Source organism: Schistocerca serialis, chromosome 4, assembly GCF_023864345.2.
Source record: "Schistocerca serialis cubense isolate TAMUIC-IGC-003099 chromosome 4, iqSchSeri2.2, whole genome shotgun sequence".
Classification (NCBI taxonomy): Eukaryota; Metazoa; Arthropoda; class Insecta; order Orthoptera; family Acrididae; genus Schistocerca; species Schistocerca serialis.
The window spans coordinates 295,504,372-295,531,869 of NC_064641.1; the positions used below are offsets into that span (position 1 = coordinate 295,504,372).

The 27,498-nt window shown below is 44.9% G+C and overlaps 1 protein-coding gene across 1 annotated transcript in view; it reads left to right on the forward strand.

Moving 5' to 3' along the window:
• The window catches only part of LOC126474403 (large proline-rich protein BAG6-like), a 173,924-nt gene that overhangs the window by 141,010 nt on the left and 5,416 nt on the right, over positions 1-27,498 (forward strand). The window contains exon 2 of the mRNA XM_050101871.1: positions 21,805-22,059. Within this exon, the coding sequence (XP_049957828.1) occupies positions 21,805-22,059 (255 nt within the window). The remainder of the gene's footprint in view (positions 1-21,804; positions 22,060-27,498) is intronic.

Genomic DNA, 27,498 nt, shown 5'->3' on the forward strand with positions numbered 1-27,498 from the left:
TAATGGCCTTGATACGCCTGAGCATTGAGTCAAACAGAACTTGGATGGCTGCCCATGCAGCTTCAACACGATACCACAGTTCAGCAAGAGTAGTGACTGGCGTACTGTGACGAGCCAGTTGCTCGGCGACCATTGACCAGACGTTTTTAATTGGTGAGAGATCTGGAGAATGTGCTGGCCAGGGCAGCAGTCGAACATTTTCTGTGTACAGAAAGACCCGTGCAAGAACTGCAACATGCGGTCGTGTATTATCCTGCTGAAATGTAGGGTTTCACTGAGATCGAATGAAGGGTAGAGCCACGGGTCGTAACACATCTTAAATGTAACGTCCACTGTAGTGCCGTCAATGCGAACAAGAGGTGACAGAGACGTGTAACCAATGGCACCCCGTACCACCACGTCGGGTGATACGCCACTATGGCGATGACGAATACTCGCTTCCAATGTGCGTTCACCTCGATGTCGCCAAACTCGGATGCGACCATCATGATGCTGTAAACAGAACCTGGATTCATCCGAAAAAATGACGTTTTGCCATGCGTGCACCCAGGTTCGTCGTTGAGTACACCATCGTAGGCGCTTCTGTCTGTGATGCAGCGTCAAGGGTAACCGCAGCCATGTCTCCGAGCTGATAGTCCATGCTGCTGCAAAAGTCGTCGAACTGTTCGTGCAATTGGTTGTTGTCTTGCAAACGTACCCATCTGTTGCCGCAAGGATCGAGACGTAGCTGCACGATCCGTTACACCCATGCGGATAAGATGCCTATCATCTCGACTGCTTGTGATACGAGGCCGTTGGGATCCGGCACGGCGTTCCGTATTACCCTCCTGAACCCACCGATTCCATATTCTGCTAACAGTCATTGGATCTCGACGAACGCGAGCTGCAATGTCGCGGTACGATAAACCGCAATCGCGATAGGCTACACTCCGACCTTTATCAAAGTCGGAAACGTGATGGTACGCATTTCTCCTCGTTACACGAGGCATCACAACAACGTTTCACCAGGCAACACCGATCAACTGCTGTTTGTGTATGAGAAATCGGTTGGAAACTTTCCTCAATGTCAGGACGTTGTAGGTGTCGCCACCGGCGCCAACGTTGTGTGAATGCTCTGAAAAGCTAATCATTAGCATATCACAGCATCTTCTTCCTGTCGGTTAAATTTCGCGTCTGTAGCACGTCATCTTCGTGGTGTAGCAATTTTAATGGCCAGTAGTGTACAAATAAAACATTGTGCTGAGCTGGCACCTACGTCAAGTGCCACCGCCTCACTCACCACTCACCAGACGTGGATGGACACTTTCCGACGCAACGTATTGCGCTGGAAAGCGAAATGACCACCTCCTGATACCAGATTGTTACAACCCCTCCAGCTCAGGAGTTGTAATACATCACAATGACGGGGAGGTGTGGTATGGGAGAGAGGCATGAGTCACTCCGAAGCGTGCAGAGAAACACTGACAGGTGTGTCATTGACTTTATCACATCAAAGGTATACAGCCGGCCCTGCACAAACTCGGCATAGCGCCGAGCAGCGCTCGTGGGTCAGCAGACCAATGCGAATGCTGGAATCTGCAGCGATACGGGCGTAGCGATGCTACTCGCACCAGGGGTAAGTGGGTGCCGCCTGAGTTAACTGTGTCCAAGGCCCAGTAAATGGCTGACTGCCGAAGGCAAGCAGCCAACGACCGTCGTTGTAGTGTGCCTTAGCAGCTCTGGCCGTCCGCCCAGGGCAGCTTATTGAGTGCCCACAGAAGTTCTGCTACGGAGGCCGCGAGTTCGCCCCCTGGCCTCGAACCTGCGGACAGCAGCTTCCCGTCACCGAACGATGTCACCCCGAGAACAGAGGCTAGCAGCTCTCTCACCACTTCCACCGGTGCAGCTCCAACGTGAGATTCGCCCTGCCACAGCGACGACGTGTCCGTGCAGTGGAGGTTTGAGGTAGCTTCAGCGGGCCAGCTGGCTAGTTGGCTGCCAATATCCATCACCAAGAAGTCTTCATTCTTTCCGGTCCTAGAGGCAGACAAAACTGCGACACGATGGCCTGCTTTGAGTCTATGGGCTGGCTTATATAGTAGGTTCTCACGATGAGCATTGACAAAAGAGCAGGAGACGACCCCTGTGCTGTGGGAAAGTGACGAGGAATGTTGACTGTGCTGGGACATTTAGATCCTGAACATCCATATCCTAGAGACTGTTTTAGGCGGGCAGGGTCTGATAGGTTATGGGATTCCAACGAAAGGATGTTTTTGATTAATCAGTAAGCCACCGTTTTCAGACCCTCTAGCAGCGGTTCTCGCCACGTCGAAGGCAATGGTTTATTCATATATGATGCTTTTGTTTCTGCTCTCTTGTGTCTCATTGTACGCTACATTGCTTAAGGTTGTGTTTGTCGTCCTTTTAGTGCGTCTGTGAGTATTTCACCATTTGTTATGGCAACTGGGAATTAATTTTTAACAGAGAAACTCTTCTCGGCTGCGCTCACTACTTACAAAACAAACTGATGAACTGAGCTTTCGCCAACAAACGAGCAAAGCTGTTTTACAATATGCATTCTCTGGATACAGATAATGAGGGTGATTCCTGATTTCCTTCACAATATGCCAAATGGTAGGGGCTACACATGAGTGACTACTGGACATACGACACAAATATGCGTTCTGTGTCGTCCATTGCGAAGGATTCCAGACTCGGAACATTCCCCCAAGAAAACATAAGAATGAAGTTCTGACTAAATCATCTACTAAGCGGAAAGTTATTTGAATGGTTGATAACACAATACTTCTATTACTGGGACACCCAAAATGTTTTTCATTACATGATACAGTTCTCCTATTACATTGAACACTCGGAAATCTCGAAGTCCACACTCCCACTGGGAGGCATCAGTCTGAACAGAATGAAACTTAAAGTCCCCACAAGATCGAAATAATTATAAAGTCCCGCCAATCTCGCCAGAAGTGTCTGACAGTAATAAATGATACCAGTTTACTAACTATTCTCGCGAGCATGTCAGTGAACTTAGTGCAGTCCACTGGATATGAAGGCAGCATGCAGTGGGAAGCAATGCTGAGTCCATAGCAGAAGGCATCCACTGGCTGCCACGGAACTGCCTGGATCTGGGCTGGTGTGGTCCTAAATATTCGCATGCCAGGGTTATTCTTGCACTAGATTCGCTGCACGTGACACGATATATGCGGCCAAATGGTGTGTAGCAGGAGCGAGCCCTGTCGCAGGTGCACTGTTTTCCTGTCTAGTGTATGCAAAGCCCGTCTGAAGGTCGAGCTGCAAGTTCCTTGTCTTGTTGGATTGCCGGTTGGCGTCGGTGCCTGATGGCTTCTGCTTCACGTCATTCCCCTCTCCACTCAGCCCGTCATGATGTGATGGAGGAGTGGTGGAGACAGGTTTCTTGATTTCCGCCTTGGTGGGGAAGGAGGAGGCGGAGTAAGATCGACGTCCATTCGGGTGTAGCGCTATGACCCCAGTCGTCCCATGTCGTCCTGTGGAGGAGCAGCCAGATCGGTGTCCCTAACGATTTCCTTCCCAGCCTGGGCGTCTGGAACAGACAATTGAGTGAGATTTTCATGTGGGTGAAATGAGCCTCATCGCGGTCGAATCTGATTAATGAGTTTGCGACACATGTAGTTCTGTAGGGTGACCTCCAGCATGGCATAGCTGAGGAGGCTTGATATCATGGCAGGGAGCCATTTGGGTCGACCATGGGCAAAATTCATTGCCCACTCGTGATCCTGCAAGAAGAAACAGTGCTGGCAGGATTGCAGAGGGCAGTCGTGCTTTTCCTGTAGATAGAGGGCAGACAGGGAGAATCCGTGTGGTTGAATGTCCAACCGCTCCTCTGGGGAGAACATATCCTGTGCAGTGGCACAATAGGAGCCAAGAAAGAATGTGACTGCGTTATCCAGAGGATGGCGGCGACACAGTTTTATCATTTTGGGCTTGTAAGTGTGGATGAACCGCTTCACATTGCTGCAGGACACTGGATGGAATGGTACTGCATGAATAAGAGAGATGCCATTGATAGCGTAAAAGAAAAAAAAAATATGCGGAGGCAAGCTGGGGCCCATTGCTGGTGACAATGGTTTCAGCGAGGCCTTCCATTGCATAAATATGAACAACCAGTTCGATGGTCTGGACTGAGGAGTGGATGGCATTCAGGTCACAAATGTATTGGTATCATTTGTATATAGCCAGGAGGCACCAAGGAAGGGACTGTGCAAAATCCAGATAAATGCAACATCAAGAAGTAGATGTAGTGGGCCGTGGAAAATATCTTCAGGCCAGGGCAGCTTGATTGATAGGGCACATGGAGCAGGCAGTGATCATGTCGGCTATTGTGGCGTCACGTCCCTCCAATCGATGTGTTGCTGTACCAGCTGCTTTGCCAGGACTACAGTCCAGTGAATCTCTTAGAGACGCTCTAGGATCCGGCTGTGGAGGGCACTTGGGATGACCACCCTTGTCTGGCAACTGCCACCCTGGATGATGACGTCATGCATTGTTTAAAGTTCCTGTCGACACACTCAAAACGCCTGTAGGTCGGGAAGTGGCAATGTTTTGTGGTTGGATGGCCAACCCCAGTGGATGTATTGTACAATGTCACAGAGGATGGTGTTACTCGATGTGTGATGCCAGATGAAGTCCACATCCAGGGGAAGCTGGGTGACTGCATCCTCTGCCTCAGTATCCATGTGGAAGCAGACCTCCTGGCCAGCATAAATGGTTGGATCTTGTCCTATTTTACAAGGAAGGTTTTCTAAGAACGGTAGGAAGGCCACGTGCTTGAACCTTTCCTCTTCACCTTGGCATGAACCTTTCCTCTTCATCCTGAGGTCAGACACTCACCTCCAATTTGCATAGTAAAGCCATTATGTTCAAGAGGAAGATGAATCTACACTACGTAACCTAAACGCAGTTGCTTCTACATACGGAATTAAAATTTCCATACCAAAACTAAAGTTATGACATTTTAAGGATTATAGCGAAGAATTTAATAAATGGAATGTAGGGGGATATTCTTTTCCCATATCATGAGGAGAATCTTGACGTTAGACAGTAATTAAATGTGAACAAATCTACAAGTGTTTTAAAGGAATTCAGGATAAAATGTAGGGAACATATTCAGGGCATAGGAAACAATATAATCATCAAAATTGCTTTGCAGTATACTCCCAGAAGGAAACGAAATATTGGTCACTCTTTTAAAGGATGATGCGAACAACCATTAGTCGGAACAGGCGAACAGAAATAATCAACTATGTTGTTTTTGTTGTTGCTGTTGCTTATGGTGATGATGGGAAGGAAAGAAGAGATGTAAGTTGTGAATAATGAAACGGAGAGGCAAGATGAGCAAGCCCTGGCAGAAGAGATGGTGGGAGGCGGATCGCAGCCTACTGCCTACGGCGCGGAGGCCGCCTTTGTTTACAGCTGGACGGAGCGACCATTCCGCCCTCCCTCCATCGAGAAACGCGTCCGTCGTTTGCATGCCGGCAATAGCCGGGGGCGCGCGTAAAGTTTGACTGCCTCGTCCGCTCGCTCGTCTCCACCACGGACGAAAATTTTCCAGGCGCCATTACCGGAAGAGCGTCAGCTTTGCGAACGCGATTTTTTCTCCGTTCGAGAGAAGCGATTTTCAAGGAAGGATGTCCGGAACTTGTGAACATTCATTGGCTTGTCTGCACAAGATCTCTGGTTTATATGCGTTGTTAAGGCAGTTCCGAAATAACTGTTTCAAAGTAAATTTTTAACCTTGTGAGCTACTGTGTCAACTAGTAGGTCGGATGGGGTCTGGTGAAGGTCACCTTTCCTGTATCATGCGCCATTCCGCGAAACACAAAGAAAACATGAGCAGAAAAGTGACGGATTTAAATCTAATGAAGAGAACCTGTTTTGTTGCACGACATTCTATTCAGTGCAATTACGTGAATGAGTACCTAGAATGGGTACAGCATGCTACAGGATAGCCGGCCGCGGTGGTCTAGCGGTTCTAGGGGCGCAGTCCGGAACCGCGCGACTGCTACGGTCGCAGGTTCGAATCCTGCCTCGGGCATGGATGTGTGTGATGTCCTTAGGTTAGTTAGGTTTAAGTAGTTCTAAGTTCTAGGGGACTGATGACCACAGATGTTAAGTCCCATAGTGCTCAGAACCATTTGAACCACTTTTTTTGCTACAGCATACCAATTCCTGGTCGTCTACGTGTGATGTTTCCTACCCTTTTGCAGGTGGACTTTTTGGCCAAGCGGTTTTGTACCGTGGGTATTCCGAACAGAACCTCACGCAATCTTGATTAACGCCAGTCCTCCACCAGCAGCGGACGTGTAATCACGATCAATCAGGCGTGCACTCGATGACAGCCTTCCTTTCGGTATAGTTTCGTAGGCCTAAGCAACTTGAGTACCACGCACTGTGAGTAATGGAAATATTCACAACAAAGAAAGGGGTGCTGTCTCTTCTCAAGGATGGTCATCGCTACTGGGTGCACGTAAAATGTTACGAGTATACGAACAGGTTGTGCGAGAACACCGGACGGGACAAGAGTCGAGGCCCCTTCAAAACTGCAAATGGCAGAATCGTGGCTCAGCAGCAACGTTGTTACCCACTTGAAGAAGCAGACGTGCAAAGTAAGAAACGAATGTTGAACTACAGCAAAAGACTCCACGAAGAAAACACAGTGTCTGTGATCCAAATCTTTAAAGCGGAATTTCAAAATTTGAAAGACAGAGATTTAGATTTCGTTGCAAGTACACCAAATTACGAGAACACCACCCCTACATTGTCTAAACGAAGAAGAAAACCTGTTTGGATGACCAAGAAATCTGGCACTTGTTCGGTGACTCAGTAGGGCGAATACATTTTGCAATTAACTGAAGTTAATAGTTTTTTTGAAAATTGACGATAGGTCTTTTCCTGACGAAGATTATTGGTGTTCGGTTGCGAAGACGCGGAGAAAATCATGGGTGAAAATGGAACCATTCGTATGGACGAGACATTTGACAGTTATACACGGTGACATCAGAACCACATAAAAAGAGACGAAGACATTTTTTTCTTTTAGTTGCTTTGCTGTCAGCGGAAAGTCAAAATACATATGAAATATTATTTTCTGGAATGAAAAATAAGATGCCTCGTCACCGAAAATACCAGCGCTAGACTTTGATATGGCTGCTATACTTCCGTTGCCCGAAATATCCCTTTCTGGTTGCAGTCTTTACTTCAACCATTGTCTGTGAGAGAAAACAAAAGAAATGACATTAACGGAGGAGCACAATGATAGAGAGGAAGCCCGATTGTCTAGCAGCATGTGTGATACAGTGGCACATCTCCCGTAAAAAGTGTTGATGAAGTGTGGATGGTAGTAATGGGAGGCAGACTGCATCATGAATCAATGGATGGAAAATCCTAGTATATGAGCTGAAATGTGAAATTTTTTAATCAGCTGCACAGGGCCACGAATGCTGTCGAAGTCCCAAATGGGAAACTAAATTCCTTAATAAATCAGAAATATGCGAACGTATAGTTCCTGATAGATAAGCTGCATAAGTAAGTAGTAAATGCTATATTTGAAATTAAAATAGAAGTTCCATTGGCTTGCCTCTGCAAAAAGGGGGATACCCACTGCAGACATGCGGAACATCCAATGAGAGGAAGTCACCTTCACAATGGGATAAAAACAGAAATCCTGTAACAAAAAAAGAAAGGGTGTCCACTCCGTCCAGTAAGAGTTTCGAACAGATGGTCATAAATAAAACTAAAAATGGCTCAGTGACAAAAAAGCAATAACAAGACAATATTCTCATTAACTGACAGTTAACCAAAAATAAAAAATACTAATAAAAGTTACAAGAAATTATTAAAAAGTAATAAAGAGAAGGTTAAATGCACACAAAAAGTGCTTCCATCGTCCATCCTTTTGCCATCCTCATCCTAAGGACCATCTCCACTCTCACCTTCTACAACTTACATTATCCCTCAGTCAGGCACAGCGTGAGTGAGAAACGCCCTGTACTCCGCCCAGCAAGAACGGTTATGTGTAGTGAAATCTACATCTACATCTACATTTATACTCCGCAAGCCACCCAACGGTGTGTGGCGGAGGGCACTTTACGTGCCACTGTCATTACCTCCCTTTCCTGTTCCAGTCGCGTATGGTTCGCGGGAAGAACGACTGTCTGAAAGCCTCCGTGCGCGCTCTAATCTGTCTAATTTTACATTCGTGATCTCCTCGGGAGGTATAAGTAGGGGGAAGCAATATATTCGATACCTCATCCAGACACGCACCCTCTCGAAACCTGGCGAGCAAGCTACACCGCGATGCAGAGCGCCTCTCTTGCAGAGTCTGCCACTTGAGTTTATTAAACATCTCCGTAACGCTGTCACGGTTACCAAATAACCCAGTGACGAAACGCGCCGCTCTTCTTTGGATCTTCTCTATCTCCTCCGTCAAACCGATCTGGTACGGATCCCACACTGATGAGCAATACTCAAGTGTTTTGTAAGCCACCTCCTTTGTTGATGGACTACATTTTCTAAGCACTCTCCCAATGAATCTCAACCTGGTACCCGCCTTACCAACAATTAATTTTATATGATCATTCCACTTCAAATCGTTCCGCACGCATACTCCCAGATATTTTACAGAAGTAACTGCTACCAGTGTTTGTTCCGCTATCATATAATCATACAATAAAGGATCCTTCTTTCTATGTATTCGCAATACATTACATTTGTCTATGTTAAGGGACAGTTGCCACTCCCTGCATCAAGTGCCTATCCGCTGCAGATCTTCCTGCATTTCACTACAATTTTCTAATGCTGCAACTTCTCTGTATACTACAGCATCATCCGCGAAAAGCCGCATGGAACTTCCGACACTATCTACTAGGTCATTTATATATATTGTGAAAAGCAATGGTCCCATAACACTCCCCTGTGGCACGCTCGAGGTTACTTTAACGTCTGTAGACGTCTTTCCATTGATAACAACATGCTGTGTTCTGTTTGCTAAAAACTCTTCAATCCAGCCACACAGCTGGTCTGATATTCCGTAGGCTCTTACTTTGTTTATCAGGCGACAGTGCGGAACTGTATCGAACGCCTTCTGGAAGTCAAGAAAAATAGCATCTACCTGGGAGCCTGTATCTAATATTTTCTGGGTCTCATGAACAAATAAAGCGAGTTGGGTCTCACACGATCGCTGTTTCCGGAATCCATGTTGATTCCTACATAGTAGATTCTGGGTTTCCAAAAACGACATGATAGTCGAGCAAACAACATGTTCTAAAATTCTACAACAGATAGACGTCAGAGATATAGGTCTATAGTTTTGCGCATCTGCTCGACGACCCAATCATTTGGAACCCTCCGTTCCTCTAGAGACTTGCGGTACACGGCTGTTAGAAGGGGGGCAAGTTCTTTCGCGTACTCTGTGTAGAATCGAATTGGTATCCCGTCAGGTCCAGTGGACTTTCCTCTATTGAGTGATTCCAGTTGCTTTTCTATTCCTTCGATGTCAGCCATTTTTTCGTTTGTGCGAGGATTTAGAGAAGGAACTGCAGTGCGGTCTTCCTCTGTGAAACAGCTTTGGAAAAGGGTGTTTAGTATTTCAGGGTTTACGCGTGTCATCCTCTGTTTCAATGCCATCATCATCCCGGAGTGTCTGGATATGCTGTTTCGAGCCACTTACTGATTTAACGTAAGACCAGAACTTCCTAGGATTTTCTGTCAAGTCGGTACATAGAATTTTACTTCCGAATTCACTGAACGCTTCACGCATAGCCCTCCTTACGCTAACTTTGACATCGTTTAGCTTCTGTTTGTCTGAGAGGCTTTGGCTGCGTTTAAACTTGGAGTGAAGCTCTCTTTGCTTTCGCAGTAGTTTCCTAACTTTGTTGTTGTACCACGGTGGGTTTTTCCCGTCCCTCACAGTTTTACTCGGCACGTACCTGTCTAAAACGCATTTTACGATTGCCTTGAACTTTTTCCATAAACACTCAACATTGTCAGTGTCGGAACAGAAATTTTCGTTTTGATCTGCTAGGTAGTCTGAAATCTGCCTTCTATTACTCTTTCTAAACAGATAAACCTTCCTCCCTTTTTTTATATTCCTATTAACTTCCATATTCAGGGATGCTGCAACGGCCTTATGATCACTGATTCACTGTTCTGCACTTAAAGAGTCGAAAAGTTCGGGTCTGTTTGTTATCAGTAGGTCCAAGATGTTATCTCCACGAGTCGGTTCTCTGTTTAATTGCTCGAGGTAATTTTCGGATAGTGCACTCAGTATAATGTCACTCGATGCTCTGTCCCTACCACCCGTCCTAAACATCTGAGTGTCCCAGTCTATATCTGGTAAATTGAAATCTCCACCTAAGACTACAACATGCTGAGAAAATTTATGTGAAATGTATTCCAAATTTTCTCTCAGTTGTTCTGCCACTAATGCTGCTGAGTCGGGAGGTCGGTAAAAGGAGCCAATTATTAACCTAGCTCGGTTGTTGAGTGTAACCTCCACCAATAATAATTCACAGGAACTATCCACTTCTACTTCACTACAGGATAAACTACTGCTAACAGCGACGAACACTCCACCACTGGTTGCATGCAATCTATCCTTTCTAAACACCGTCTGTACCTTTGTAAAAATTTCGGCAGAATTTATCTCTGGCTTAAGTCAGCTTTCTGTACCTATAACGATTTCAGCTTCGGTGCTTTCTATCAGCGCTTGAAGTTCTGGTACTTTACCAACGCAGCTTCGACAGTTGACAATTACAATACCGATTGCTGCTTGGTCCCCGCATGTCCTGACTTTGTCCCGCACCCGTTGAGGCTGTTGCCCTTTCTGTACTTGCCCAAGGCCATCTAACCTAAAAAACCGCCCAGCCCACGCCACACAACCCCTGCTACCCGTGTAGCCGCTTGTTGCGTGTAGTGGACTCCTGACCTATCCAGCGGAAACCGAAACCCCAGCACCCTATGGCGCAAGTCGAGGAATCTGCAGCCCACACAGTCGCAGAACCGTCTCAGCCTCTGATTCAGGCCCTCCACTCGGCTCTGTACCAAAGGTCCGCAGTCAGTCCTGTCGACGATGCTGCAGATGGTGAGCTCTGCTTTCATCCCGCTAGCGAGACTGGCAGTCTTCACCAAATCAGATAGCCGCCGGAAGCCAGAGAGGATTTCCTCCGATCCATAGCGACACACATCATTGGTGCCGACATGAGCGACCACCTGCAGATGGGTGCACCCTGTACCCTTCATGGCATCCGGAAGGACCCTTTCCACATCTGGAATGACTCCCCCCGGTATGCACACGGAGTGCACATTGGTTTTCTTCCCCTCTCTTGCTGCCATTTCCCTAAGGGGCCCCATTACACGCCTGACGTTGGAGCTCTCAACTACCAGTAAGCCCACCCTCTGCGACCCCCCCAATCTTGCAGACTGAGGGGCAACCTCTGGAACAGGACAAGCAGCCATGTCAGGCCGAAGATCAGTATCAGCCTGAGACAGAGCCTGAAACCGGTTCGTCAGACAAACTGGAGAGGCCTTCCGTTCAGCCCTCCGGAATGTCTTTCGCCCCCTGCCACACCTTGAGACGACCTCCCACTCTACCACAGGTGAGGGATCAGCCTCAATGCGGGCAGTATCCCGGGCAACCACAGTCGTAGTCCGATCGGGGGATGCGTGGGACGAGCTGGCCGTCCCCGAAAAACCCCCATCCGGACCCCCACAGTGATGCCCATTGGCAACAGCCTCAAGCTGTGTGACCGAAGCCAACACTGCCTGAAGCTGGGACCAAAGGGATGCCAACTCAGCCTGCATCCGAACACAGCAGTTGCAGTCCCTATCCATGCTAAAAACTGTTTTGCAAAGAACGTCTGAACTAATCTACAGAGAGCGCAAACAATTCGACAAAATTTAAACTGTTATTAAAATACAAGATTGCCTAGTAAATGCAGTAATGCTGCTACTTGCGCACTGCTGACACTGCTCGGCGGCGGAAGGAGACTATGCGATTTTACACTATTCAGGTACTAAAACGCGATGCTACAACTCTCAAATACTATAATACGCCCGAAATTTATGAATTAAACAATGCAAGTACCAAAAACACGCAAAGAAATTAAGAATTAAACTATGTTGGCTCAAATGGCTCTGAGCACTATGGGACTTAACATCTATGGTCATCAGTCCCCTAGAACTTAGAACTACTTAAACCTAACTAACCTAAGGACAGCACACAACACTCAGCCATCACGAGGCAGAGAAAATCCCTGACCCCGCCGGGAATCGAACCCGGGAACCCGGGCGCGGGAAGCGAGAACGCTACCGCACGACCGCGAGATGCGGGCTTAAACTACGTAACAAATGAGTAAGCTAGGAGTATACGACTTGCTGCTGCAGCTGCTTATCCAACGGTGGCAGGGAGCACACTGCATGCACTGCATGCGAATTACTATCAATTACAAATTTGTACTGTGTGTTGTATTGCCTACAGAAGAGCCAATGGAAACATGCAAAGAATAGAAAAATGGATGTACGTGATAAATAGAAATCTCATCATTTAAAACACATACATAATTTATATCTGCTGCCAAACAAAACAATTACAGTTAAATAATTTTCTTTATATTACGTAGATTACGCCTAGTACGAATAGGTGAAATATGTTTCGTTGAAAATAACATAAATCTTCAGTCGCAAAGGACAGGTTTGTTCTTATCTACATGATAAACAATATTTCAGAAAACAGCTCATTCAATTTTGTACGGCAAAAATATAACAGCTGCAATTAATTTAATGCACAGACAACAAAAACAAAAACAAAAAGAACAAGATGGGAACTTCAAGGCTGTTAGAGATGCACGAAACTTAAAACTGAGGAATCGTACAGTAAACTCGCTAAAACGTTTTTGAGCTACGTTTGCCATAAAAATACTGTCACACGAATCGGTATGTTAAGACATTCCTTACATTTTCTTTTGTTCGTTACCTACACGAAGAAATTGTCCGTAGCTTCTTTCAACGAAAAAATGAAGGGATAACTTATGTCCAAAATGAGGAGAAAGGTAATTGACGAATTAGATAAAACAGCAGAATTTGTTCTTATATTCGGTAGTACAGTACCCAATATGATTATAAAAGCATGATTATAAGATCAACTCGTGGAAACCAGATCCTGTGCTCTACGGCCAAGCTACAATGGCGTTAAAGGGAGTTATAACTTGTGGCAAATATGGTAGCGCTTCCCATATAGAGCTATTTTCCACTCCCTTCGTTGCACCTTAATAGACTGATGGAAAAAATCTCAACATCAAAAAATAATTGAAGTAATGAAATTTCTAGAATACACTTGTCTAGGTAACATATTTACGTGATTTAAAATGCAAGATCACAGATTAACGTAAGCGCGAGATATGATATAGCAAATGTGAAATTCCGGTAAATTAATAACAGGTGAAACCACCATACGTGCGTGCACTTTGTTGAACGGCTGCCGGATGTCCGTTTGTGGGATAGAGTTCCATGCCGTTGCACTTGGACGGTCGACACAGGGACAGTCAATGCTGGTTGTGGATGATGCAGGATTTGTCGTCCCATGGCGTCCCGTATGGGCTCGATTGGAGACGGAACTGATAATCGAGCAGGCCAAGGCAACATATCGACACACTGTAGAACAGTATGGGTTACAACAGCAGTATGTCAGCGAGCGTTATCCTGTTAGAAAACACCCCCTGGGTAGCTGTTCATGAATTGCAGCACAACAGGTCGAATCACCAGACTGACTTATTAATTTGTAGTAGTGTGCGTGGGTTAACCACGAGAGGGCTCGTGCTCTGAAACGAAATCGCACCCCAGCCCATAACACAAGGTGAAGAAGGTCCAGTGCATCTAGCACACACACAGGTTGGTTGCAGGTCTTCAAGTGGCCTCCTTCTAACCAAAACACGGCCATCCTTGACATCGAGGCAAAACCACCTGTCATCAGAAAACACAATATAACTCCACCCTGCCCTCCAATAAGCTCTCGTTTGACATCGCGGAAATCGCAAATGACGGTGGTCTGGGGTCGGTGGAATGCACGCTACAGAGCGTCTGGCTCTGAGCTTTCCTTGAAGTAACCGATTTGTTCGTTGTGTCACTGTGGTTACAACTGTTGCTGCAGATGCAGTACGATGTGTCAGAGCCATACATCGAACAAGGTCTTCCCTCACGGTAGTGCATCATGGACGTCGGGAGCCTTGTCTTCTTGCTGCCGTACATCCTCGTGACCACCGCTGCCAGCAGTCATGCACAGTGCATGCATTCGTGCCAAGTCGTTTTGCAGTATCGCAGAAGCAATATCTAGCTTCTTGTAACCCTATTATACGACCTCGTTCAAACTCAGTGAGATGTTGATAATGGTGTCATTTGTAGCCTGTAAGTTACTGACTAACATTAACTCATCATGTCCAATCTCAAAGGCAACTAACGCTCTCGACTGTTAAAGCGTGTATTTAAAGCAATCCTGATTTTCATCGTCACTATGATGCGACTGGTGCGAAACTTTAATAAACATTATCTTTCAGATGTAGAAACACGCCTACCAACTTTCATTCATGTCGCATAACTCTTTGTTGCGTTGTGATTATTTTCCTGTCAGTGTATATCTGGACATCATGAACAGTAGAAATGCATTACTGCAATTACCTTAATTCGTTACCTGATACTCACGAAATCTGTAAACGAAAGTCGACGCTCCAACACAGTCGTCGGTATATTGAATGTGGGTAACATTCAAAAGTTCATAGAAGAGTATTCTCCAACGGAATAAATACTAACAATCCAAGAAAAGCAGTCTTTAATCTTACAGCCGTATCAATCCGGTTTTTTCATATGATTCTGATGACTTTTGGGGAAATCCTCAACTGTGAACCTGACCGAGATAATCATCGACCCACTCAAGATGACCATCGGTAGATAAGGCTCTTCACCTCAAAGAAAAGGTTGCACCACATAGGTAGGGCAGGTGCCAAAAGTGAAATGGAACGTCAGAGGGATTAGGTCACCATAAGAGGGGCTGAAAGTAGTGTGGTCTGTTCTTCGAGAGAAGACCCGTCATAGTCAAAAGTGGACTTGAAGCAATTTCTTCAGGCTGTTGTCACGACCACTAGCGTAACATGATTTTGTTTGCATTTCTATAGAAACGCAACGGTGTCGCGCTACTGCTCTAGGCGATAATGGCTTTCACTCAATTTTCTGACACACTTTTTTCGAAAGGTTTGCGTGTGCTTGTAGGTATATTCCATAGATATCCTTGATGGTGTGCCATCTTAACGGCTTTTTGCTGCGTAGGAAAGACGAGGTTTGGAGAAGGATACACACTGATACGTCAAGTACTACATTTTATATTCTAGTTTTATATTTAATTTGAAAGGAAATGGAACAACGGTAGTCTTTTAATATCACGTGTTGTCTTGGTAACGCCTTGAATAGTTTTGAGTTATTTTAGTTATAGCTTTGAGTTATTTTAAATAGTCCTCTTCAAGCAACTGTCGAGTGCGAACCTTGAAGTGAACTATTGTGTAACAAGCAAGACTGAGCTGACGAATGTTAGGACCACCGCACACTTAGCGACTCAAAAGCAACTCGTTGCCGACGTGAGTCGATAACGATTCGGCAGCGTATCACCTCCTGTGTGGTTAAACAGGGCTCCGCAGACGGCGCGACTGCAGAGTGACTCATCAGTAAATCGCTTACATTGCGTTGCCAACCAGTTGCCAGCAACTCGGCTCCCAAATCGCCAAGCGATCTGAGTTACATCGTGTCTTCGAACACGGCTCTATATTGGTTTAGTTGGAAGATGAACGAGCCGTTAGGAAACATAAACATCACGTTTTACACAACTACAAGCTCACAGGCTACTGAGGGAGAGGCTGGACAGAGAAAGCGGAGTGTGAAGTGGGAAGAAACTATCATTCGACATGTGTAGTGTACTGTACATCCACTTTTTAAAGTAAAATTGCCAGCACGCCAGTGGAAGCAAATGTACAAAAACAATTGTAAATCGTATCAGCAGTATTTTTCTGTTGACTAGCTGCCTTTGTCGTTCTGTGAAATTACATAATCAAGTGAAAACAAACAGCGAAAAGCCATAACTCTCCAATACGTTTAAATATTAGGTTGGTACATAAGTTCGCAGCGTTTCTCCGTAAGTTTAATAAACACGAATGACAGAGAATTTACTCATGAATAATATTTTATCCTTCACTATTTACAACAGTTTGCCAACGCTGAGTAACTTTTCGATTCCGCAACTGGTTTTGAGGAGACGAACTCGTCAAGCCAAGCTCGGAGTGCATTTTCATCAGGAAAGTAAGATCCTTGAAGACCGTTCGATAGAGCGGGGAAAAGGTGAAAATCTGAGGGAGCAAGATCAGGTGAACAAGGAGGGCACGGAATGATTTCCGAGACCGAATCCAGTACAGTGTATTTTCAGTCTGGGAGAATGGGCGCGGGTGTCATTGAGGAGTAGCATAACTTGCCCCAGTCTTCCTGGTCGTTGTTCTGGAACTGCGTCTGCAAGATGTCTCAGTTGTTGACAATAAATGTCAGCAGCGATGGTTACAAGCAAATAGTAGTACATCATACCGTTGCTGTTCCACCGCATGCATAACATAATCTTTTCTGTATGTGTGCAGGTATTTGCACCGGGAGTTGCTGTTTTGCTTGGGCTCAAAAATTCGTTCCTTTCCCTCATGTTAGCATAAAGACACCATTTCTCGTCACCAGTAACGATACAGAATATGAATGGTCGATGTTGTTCACGAGCCAATTGATGACAAGCAAGCACAGATGCACATAGGCCCATCTGCTGATTTTTGTGATTCTGGGTTAGATCACGCGGTACCCATACACCAATGTTTTGAACATTCCATATCGCATGAAAATGCCGCACGACAGTGGAATGATAATTCTTCATTGCACCTATTAGTTCTCGAATACACTGACGTGGATCATTATGGATTAATGCTTTTAAACGATCTCCATAAAACCTCGACGGTTTTGGTGAACATGGAGAATCACTAATGTCAATATGATTCTCCTTAAAAACAGAAAACCATTGTCTTGCCGTCCTCTGTCCAATCTACATCTACATCCACACTCCGCAAGCCACCTGATGGTGTGTGGCGAGTACCTTGAGTACCTCTATCGCTTCTCCCTTCTATTCCAGTCTCGTACTGTTCGTGGAAAGAAGGATTGTCGGTATGCCTCTGTGTGGGCTCTAATCTCTCTAATTCTATCCTCATGGTCTCTTCGCGAGATATACGTAGGAGGGAGCAATATACTGCTTGACTCCGCGGTGAAGGTATGTTCTCGAAACTTCCACAAAAGAGCCCGTACCGAGCTACTGAGCGTCTCTCATGCAAAGTCTTCCACTGGAGTTTATCTATCATCTCCGTAAAGCTTTCGCGATTACTAAATGATCCTGTAACGAAGCGCGCTGCTCTCCGTTGGATCTTCTCTATCTCTTCTATCAACCCTATCTGGTACGGATCCCACACTGCTGAGCAGTATTCAAGCAGTGGGCGAACAAGCGTACTGTAACGTACTTCTTGCCGGCCAGTGTGGCCACGCGGTTAAAGGCGCTTCAGTCTGGAACCGCGCGACCGCTACGGTCGCAAGTTCGAATCCTGCCTCGGGCATGGATGTGTGTGATGTCCTTAAGTTAGTTAGGTTTAAGTAGTTCTAAGTTCTAGGGGACTGATGACCTCAGATGTTAAGTCCCATAGTGCTCAGAGCCATTTGTAACCTACTTCCTTTGTTTTCGGATTGCATTTCCTTAGGATTCTTCCAATGAATCTATGTCTGGCATCTGCTTTACCGACGATCAACTTTATATGATTATTCCATTTTAAATCACTCCTAATGCGTACTCCCAGATAATTTATGGAATTAACTGCTTCCAGTTGCTGACCTGCTATATTGTAGCTAAATGATAAGGGATCTTTCTTTCTATGTATTCACAGCACATTACACTTGTCTACATTGAGATTCAATAGCCATTCCCTGCACCATGCGTCAATTTGCTGCAGATCCTCCTGCATTTCAGTACAATTTTCCATTGTTACAACATCTCGATATACCACAGCATCATCCGCAAAAAGCCTCAGTGAACTTCCGAAGAAGTGACAAGTAAGAAAAATACAGTTAACGTAGCTCGCTGCACAGCAGACGTGACACAGACACAGACATTATCCCCACAACGGCGCAAATTTTTCTGGCTGCTTCCGCTGCTGTCACCCCTCCACTCAACTCAGACAGAAGAATATGTCGGAAATGTTCCTTTCACCACTTGGCACTCCAGCTTCTAGCGTTCGCAGCTCTATTTCAAAAGGCTCTAAGCACTATGGGGCTTAACATCTGAGGTCATCAGTCCCCTAGACTTAGAACTACTTAAAGCTAACTAGCCTAAGGACGCCACACACATCCATGCCCGAAGCAGGATTCGAACATGCGACCGTAGCAGCAGCGCGGTTCCGGACTGAAGCGCCTAGAACCACTCGGCCACAAATGTCTAGTCACTATCTCCAAATGATGTAATGACAATACGTAAACTCAAGCAGCAACGATGAACAACGAACAAAATAATGGAATTCGATAAATAAACCCATAACAGCCGGAATACCAACATGCAAAACAAAAGCACGACGAACTTATGCGCTAGCCTATTACAATGATATTCACATACAAATGTCTTAACGAGCACAAGTCACAGTGAGCACATTTCCGTGTGCATAAATCTCAAGAAATTTGGGTTTTCAAAAATGAAGGTCACGGTGCGTATGTCGGAAGTAATCAACTGCACCAAATGTCTGTCGCTCTATACAAAGCCACGAATTCCGAATCCGTCTGTTACAGCTTTTTGGCTGCTACATACGGCCTGCGGTTTATATTTCTTTGGATGTAAGGATGAATCCAGAATTGTCTTTGTTTACTTATTACATAGAGAAGCGCGTCTTCATTTGGGCTTGAATCTGTGCTCGACATGCCGAGTGTAATCGAAAGATGCTCGGCTGCGACAACAAGATTATCTCTCCTGCCGCGCGACCGTTACGGTCGCAGGTTCGAATCCTGCCTCGGGCATGGATGTGTGTGATGTCCTTAGTTAGGTTTAAGTAGTTCTAGGTTCTAGGGGACTGATGACCTCAGAAGTGAAGTCCCATAGTGCTCAGAGCCATTTGAACCATTTGAACCTATCTCTCCTGAAAGCTCGTACACGGCAACTGCAGTTTCTCATTTCTGAGTTGCCCCGTGTGCTGAACTGCATTACCAGCCAGTTGCTAACCAGCTACCAAAATAGATCACCTGCCCACTGCGTTAGTTTTCAGTCGCTACGTGTGCGGGCTGTCTTTGTTTAGTTGGATAGCAGATCCGCAGTGGCTAGCACTGTGTACGGAGAAGACGACCACGATGCTTTCGTTCTCGCGACGCTACATTTCGCACGGAATGCAGCGTGAGAAAACTACACTACTGACCATTAAAATTGCTACACCAAGAAGAAATGCAAATGATAAACGGGTATTCATTGGACAAATATATTATACTAGAACTTGAAAGACGTATGTATTCATTACCAGCGATGGCGAGGCACGACAGAATCTCTGACCAGAGAGTTATTTATCGTTGCTTGTCTGCGCTTGACCGCGCGAGACGAGAGTACCATGTAGCGAGTCGGCAGGAGCAGTTGTACTCTGTCTGTAGTAGTAGTCAGTCGACAGTAGTAGCGAGTGGACGGTTGTACTGAGCAGGTGTCGGCATGCGTCGACGGCGTGCTCTTCTCGCGACTCTGGTCACGATTCGGGACTATATGTATTATTGTAGAAGGTAAAGACGCAGCATTGCGCACATCTAGTAATGTATGTTAATTGCAATTAATTTGTTCAAAAATGCCCCAATAATAATTTTTTTATAAAGTAACTCTTTTAAAGAAAAGTAATCATTTCAATTTAAACAATTTTTCCACTCTTTTGAAGAAAAAGCATTCATTTCAATTTAAAGTATTTTTCCTATGCGTTCCTTGCAAGAATAAAAAAAATATATATAGGCCAGCATTGCACGCAGCTGTGTCGATAGATAAGAGCAGATATAGATGCAGTTTTTATTGAGGTAAGAATTTTGCTTTTGTTATTCAGAATACAGGGCCGAAGGTCAGCGCTGCTGCCCTTATAAAATTTATCAGGTTTAATTATTTCACAGGGCCGAAGGTCAGCGCTGCTGTCCTTATAAAACTTATCTGGTTTGATTATTTCTGTTAGGAGGTTACATTTCGTTCTTGGTTCAATATTTGAATAATATTATTGTGGGGTTCGTGGTCAATTTTCATTTATCAATATTTGCGGAGAGCTTACATTTGGCTCCAATTTGCATTCATATTTAACATTATTTTCTGCGGGGAGATTACAAACTGACATGTGATTACATTTTCACGCTATTTGGGTGCATAGATCCTGAGAAAGCAGTACCCAGAACAACCACCTCAGGCCGTAATAACGGCCTTGATGCGCCTGGGCATTGAGTTAAACAGAGCTTGGATAGCGTGTACAGGTACAGCTGTCCATGCAGCTTCAACACGATACCACAGTTCATCGAGAGTAGTGACTGGCGTATTGTGGCGAGCCAGTTGCTCGGACACCATTGACCAGACGTTTTCAATTGGTGAGAGATCTGGAGAATGCGCTGGCCAGGGAAGCAGTCGAACATTTTCTGTATCCAGAAAGGTCCGTACAGGACCTGCAACATGCGATCGTGCATTATCCTGCTGAAATGTAGGGTTTCGCAGGGATCGAATGAAGGGTAGAGCCACGGGTCGTAACACATCTTAAATGTAACGTCCACTGTATTGCCGTCACTCAAGAGGTGACAGAGACGTGTAACCAATGGCACCCCATACCATCACGTCGGGTGATACGCCAGTATGGCGATGACGAATACACGCTTCCAATGTGCGTTCACCTCGATGTCGCCAAACTCGGATGCGAACATCATGATGCTGTAAACAGAACCTGGATTCATTCGAAAAAATGACGTTTTGCCATACGTGCACCCAGGTTCGTCGTTGAGTACACCATCGTAGGCGCTTCTGTCTGTGATGCAGCGTCAAGGGTAACCGCAGCCATGTCTCCGAGCTGATAGTCCATGCTGCTGCAAAAGTCGTCGAACTGTTCGTGCAGTTGGTTGTCGTCTTGCAAACGTCCCAATCTGTTGGTGCAAGGATCGAGACGTAGCTGCACGATCCGTTACACCCATGCGGATAAGATGCCTGTCATCTTGACTGCTAGTGAAACGAGGCCGTTGGGATCCAGCACGGCGTTCCGTATTACCCTCCTGAACCCACCGATTCCATATTCTGCTAACAGTCATTGGATCTCGACCAACGCGAGCTGCAATGTCGCGGTACGACAAACCGCAATCGCCATAGGCTACACTCCGACCTTTATCAAAGTCAGAAACGTGATGGTACGCATTTCTCCTCGTTACACGAGGCATCACAACAACGTTTCACCAGGCAACGCCGATCAACTGCTGTTTGTGTATGAGAAATCGGTTGGAAACTTTCCTCAATGTCAGCACGTTGTAGGTGTCGCCACCGGCGCCAACCTTGTGTGAATGCTCTGAAAAGCTAATCATTAACATATCACAGCATCTTCTTCCTGTCGGTTAAATTTCGCGTCTGTAGCACGTCATCTTCGTGGTGTAGCAATTTTAATGGCCAGTAGTGTATTTCGGAAGCAGCTTTATCATCTATAGGTGACATCAGATCACCACGATCAAGAATCTGTTGGCCTGTTAATACCATTGGCAACACCTGCAGTTGTTTCAACAGCAGTGAATGAAGAGGGCATGCAGCTCCAAAAATTTGCTCAGGGACGACACAAAACGACGTCTGAGGCAGACAAATACGAGGTGGTGGAAGTAGAGACCAAGCAAGCATTAAATGTGGAGCGCAACAAACACATTGCGGAACGTACCAGCTCTACCTCCGGTACATTTCCAGCAGAAACTGTAAGTGATGATGATGATGATGATGATGATGATGATGATGATGTTTGGTTTGTGAGGTGCTGAACTGGGCGATCATCAGCGCCCGAGAAACTGTAAGCACGCAGCACAGCCTAACCCGCAGTCTGTGAATTTGTATGAACCGTACTATACGGTACCATATAGTGTCTTTACAGAAAGCAACGATAGGGACACTGGAAGGCTGGACCGTCTGTTGGTCGGGAACTTTTTGCGTTGGATGGAAGCCGGAATTAGCAGTAGTGTCACCCATGTGTGTCCTGCTGGCCGTAGTAAGATCAAAATTTAACTCTGGCCTCCCTTAGCTGGAATAACCTAGTAAAAAGTCCAATCTTTCCAATAAATAATCTGGAGGTTAATATTCCCCTATTTATGAGTAAAACAAGGAATTATTCAAAATATCTTGACGTCAGAATAAAAAAGTATTAAGAATGATACTTTGCAGTGTTAAAGTTATTGCAGTCAGAAAGTATTATAAGTAGTTAAAAGGGAATGAGGGTATCGCAGACAAAGCGAAGTCAGTGTGTGCAATCACTTTTACATTTCAGAGTTTACCTGATTATCTGAACACTCACGGAGTTTGTTGACCCCGCAGAGCCGTATGTCAGTCGGGAAATGGAATTCTTTAAATGTTTGTTCCATGATCGTGGTAGCAAACAATGCCGTAGCCAGCAAAGATATGTACACTGTGCAAGTTCAGTTGATCTTCTGGACTACGACAAATCTGGCCCCGCAGTTTGTGTACATTGTTCTAGTTGTCACACCTCGAACGATTGTTCCTCCCCTGAGTACGCTAGACAAAGACACAGTAAACAGATTATCGAATTCGAAGGCGTAACTTACAGACAATCTATGAGGAGATATGGAGGTAAAACTTTTGCAAATGTTGCAGCAACGCCACCAGTGAATATGCAGAGCCACTGTGACCCTATCTTTCTCTCACATTCACATTGTCTCCTTCGCTCTTTCTACACCACAACGACTGTTTACTATCTTTCCGTCTCTTTCCCATTGCAACTATCTCCTCCTCTCTCAACATAAAAAGCCAAACACATTCGCATGCCAAAATGTTAGGAAAAATTCCGAAGGTGCTGAGGAAAGTAAAATGAGGCAAATAAAATGAGGTAGCTGGTACTCCATTTTTCAAAGTCATTTAAAAAGGAACATATTGGCTTTTTTGTGCTCCGGTAAGATCATTTTGCCTTCGGTTCTCTTCTTTCACTGCAACAGCAAGGCATGTTACGCACATGAAAAGAACTTTATGGGCAGCAATATTTACGTAGTTTACGTATTTGAAATTGAAATAAGCAAAATTATTTTTACAACTCAGCCCTGTTTTACGTGCACAGAAATTTTGCATGTGCTTCAGTATTACAACACGGGGTTCCCAGAACCATTCTGATGATAACGGAAACACTTTTCAGCATATTCCTCCGTATTACGTCGCACTGGATTTTACGTGCTTATTTCTGGTGTAGAAGTAGAGTAACTTTAAACCTCTGATCTCAGATGTGGATATAGGTATCATGAAAATTTGCAAGGTTGTTCGGGATAGGGATCTTAGGAATACATCGTAAAAATTTCAGTCATTTGCTGTGCGTACCCGTCTTGGGATCCGCGGCTTGGTTTTGGTACCCAAAATAATGGACAAAAAGTTTTCTGAATACAGGAAGACGCTTGGAGCATAAAACGTTAAAAGTTGAGCATTTTGTTACGGTTAGTTATGTAGATACACTCTGCTGACGACGAAAAAAGTTGAAAAACGCTTTTCTGGGTTTTCTCAGGAACCACTTACGAACTAAATAGTGCCCCCATAAGCCCCTTAAGGCGCACAGTGAACCACATCTATTGCAAAAAGAACCAGCCGAATTTCTCAATTTGCTTAAGCTGAAGGAAGTATGTAATATTCGAAATTTGTGTGGTCCCTACCCCAAGGGCTGTCCAAAACACTTGATCCTACCTTTCTATCACAAACAGAAACCGAGGTATTAAGCCCGGAAAAACTACGATATTATGCGCGGCGTTTTGGAACATATTGGTAGCGCATCCTATCTCATGCGTAGGAATAAGAAAAGGTCAGAGGACTGGATATGAAGGCGGAGCAATCCTTAAAAATATGGTACAAAATTTTCGCCTAGACAAACTAATTCTTCGAGACGTTGCAGCGGATGCATGTGGGCCACTGTACCAACGCGGAATGGCCATGTAAATCAATTTATAGGGCTCCTAACAAGTAGGCCTACATAACAAGAGAACAAATGAAAGAATTAATTAATGATGTTGACCACCCAAAGGTAATACTCGGGGACATGATCGCCTATTCTCCCATTTGAAACGAGTGAAGACAGAGAGGAAGAGAATCCGCAAAAGAAATGGGGCCAGACGGACTAGTAATACTAAACGACAGGACACCAACGAGAAATAACAGATGATTTTCACGGGTTTGCAGCCGGGTTCCATCGTCCTGACGACAACACGATATTTCGGCGGACCATCTGGCCGCCATCTTCAGGTGAGATTGAGTGCACAATCACGCCGGAACTGAAGAGACCTCAGATTCGGCGGCTCCTTTATACCGCGGGTACTGGCCGTTGCGCGTGTGCAAGCAACGGAAGAGCTGCCCTCTGTGAGGCGAAGCATTGCAGCGGCGCCAGCGGTGAAAACTGTCAAAAGCGAGGAATCGCAAAATTAAAATGCAGCCGGTCGGAAACCAGACCGTTGTTGTTTTATCTGTGATAAAATAGGATTCCATGTCTTGCTTAAAGGAAAACCTTTGTCTCTATTAATAAAATCATCAGACAGACGTATTTCAATTGATTCTTTCAATACACAATCCCAGTAACTGGAAGCCGAGGCACTAATTTGCTTCTCTTTGAAGGACATATTGTGCCCTTCATTAAGACAGTGTTCGGCAACGGCTGATATTTCCGGCCGGAGCAGGCGTGTATGCCGTTGATGTTCCACACATCGATCTTGAACTGTATGAATAGTCTATCCAATGTAGGCCTTGCCGCAGTCACAGGGAATCTTGTATACCCCAGTCTTCCTCAGTCCCAAATCATCTTTCACCGATCCAAGAAGGGATCTAGTTTTGGCCAAAGGCATAAGGACGCTTTTAATATCATATTTCCTGAGGATTCTTGAAATTTTCGAAGAAATGCTTCCCACGAAGGGTAAAAAGGCAACAGATTTGGAAATGTCCACCGTTGGTTCTCGTGGGGGTCCAAATTGAAAAGCACGAGTAATTTGGTGATCAGAATACCCATTCTGCCTGAAGACAACCTTGAGGTGATCCAACTCCTGTTTCAAGTTATCGGAATCCGAAACAGCATAAGCCCTGTTGATCAGTGTGCGTAAAACTCCTAAGCGTTGTGAAAATCATCTGTATTTGATACGCCCGGAAAATCTACGCTATCACATAGAATTAACAGACTTAGTTAACAAAGCAGCGCTGTAGACGTCAGTTTCATATCGACTTATCTTGCGCTACAAGTGATCTGGGAAGAACAAGAGTCACTCGAGTCTGACCATCTACCGACGTTGATAAAACTTCAGAATAACCCCAGTACATGAGCAACGATCTTTCGGTAGCGTAGGTGGAATTCAAGGAAAGTAAAGTGCACAGAATTCCGGGAAGTGCTAACGGAGAAGCTGAAAGACTTTAAAGAAGCTGCGGATGTGAGTGTGGACTAGGAAATTTAGTACATGATATTTAAAGGGCAGCCGAAGTCTCAGTCCCACAATAAAGCAGTTCTATGCCTCTGTTAGGCCACTTCCGCTCTGGTGGGATGAAAAATGTGAGACGGCAGCTAAGGAGAGGAGAGAAGAACTCAAAACCTACGAGCGACAAACCACGGAATGTAATTTAAATCGCATCCAGGTAAGAATGCTTTTGTACAAAAATAAAAAGAGGTAAAGCTGACGGAACTTATGTAATAGACTATCTACCAAATGTTCCATGACTGTCATTTGGAAAAAGATCAAGAGGATGAGACAAATTGCTTCAGTAATGGTAAAAGTACAGGCAACATCTAAAAACCTTTTACAAAACATTTAATGGACCGTGACCTCAAACGCAACAGAATACGAGTAAAACGAGCGCATGGTAGAGCGTCAGATGAACATCTACTACATGTAAATTCTTCCCTTTCGGAAACGACTCGAGCAATAACCCTCGGCAAGAGTGCGGTCCTGGGGTCGGATAACATCCATTATTCAATCCTCCAACACACGAAAGAGAAGGGACGAATGTACCTATTGAACACCTTCAGAAAAATATGCATCAACCAAATCCATATCCCACAAATGAAGACGGTTCGGGTCGTACCGCTACATAAAACGAGGAAGGTCCCTGAGTGAGCTTCGTCATGAAGGGCAATCACTCTTTTATCGTGTATGAACGATGATTAAACACTAATTAGGATGGTGGACTGACAATCCAAGAACACTGTCCCGTGGACAGACTGGTTTTAGAAAGAGAAGAGGCACAACTGAAACGTTTGCACCATTAGTAACTGGTATTCAACTCACGTTCAGTGGCAATATTTGCTAGCGGTCTATATGGAAATCACAAACGCTTATGGATGAATAATTTGAAGAATAATGACGTCCAACAGTCATTCGTTTACAAGCTCCGCCGATTGTTAACCTATAGAAAACTGATTTCTGAAAGAAACAATGAAACAGTATGGCCATGGAGAAAATGCAAAGGGTTATCACAAGGCTCGGTGTTTTCGCCATTATTCTTCAGTCTACTTGTATCAGACCTACTGTCAATGTTTCAACCTAGTGTACAATTACTGCGGTATGCAGATGATTTACGTATTTTTACTCGTAGCGATAACTTTACTGTCAGCAGCAGATGAGGAACGCAGATGGCTTAATGAGAACTGACTCCTCATATCGCCTCATAAATCAGCTGTGTGCATATATACGATACGAGACATAGGCCTGGAGAAATAAGAATCATAGGATTAGGAACGTTTATATTCCCTATCAAAAGAGTAGGCATAGTACATAGGGCTTTTCATCGGTCATAAGCTAACACGGTTATATCACATTTATCATGTACTTCAAAAATGTGAAGCTGCCGTAAATATCCTTCGTGCTGCGACAGGCGTTTGTTGGGGAGCAGACCCAAGGACCTGCATTAATATATATCGCTCTTGTATTGAATCATATTAATGTTCTTTTTCTTTCTATATGTAAACTGAGTTCTAGACACCGCCAAAGGTAAATTAACGAGTTGTTTTGTAACCATGATAATGTTTTAATACATCCTTAAACATCTGTATGAAACAAAGCAAGAAATACGCTCTTCAGTTTATTAATTCATATATCTTCACACTTTTGTTTCGGGAAGTGGTAGAGTACGGATGTATTCTTGGATCCGTCGTACCTACATTGTTAAAATGCGTATTTTAC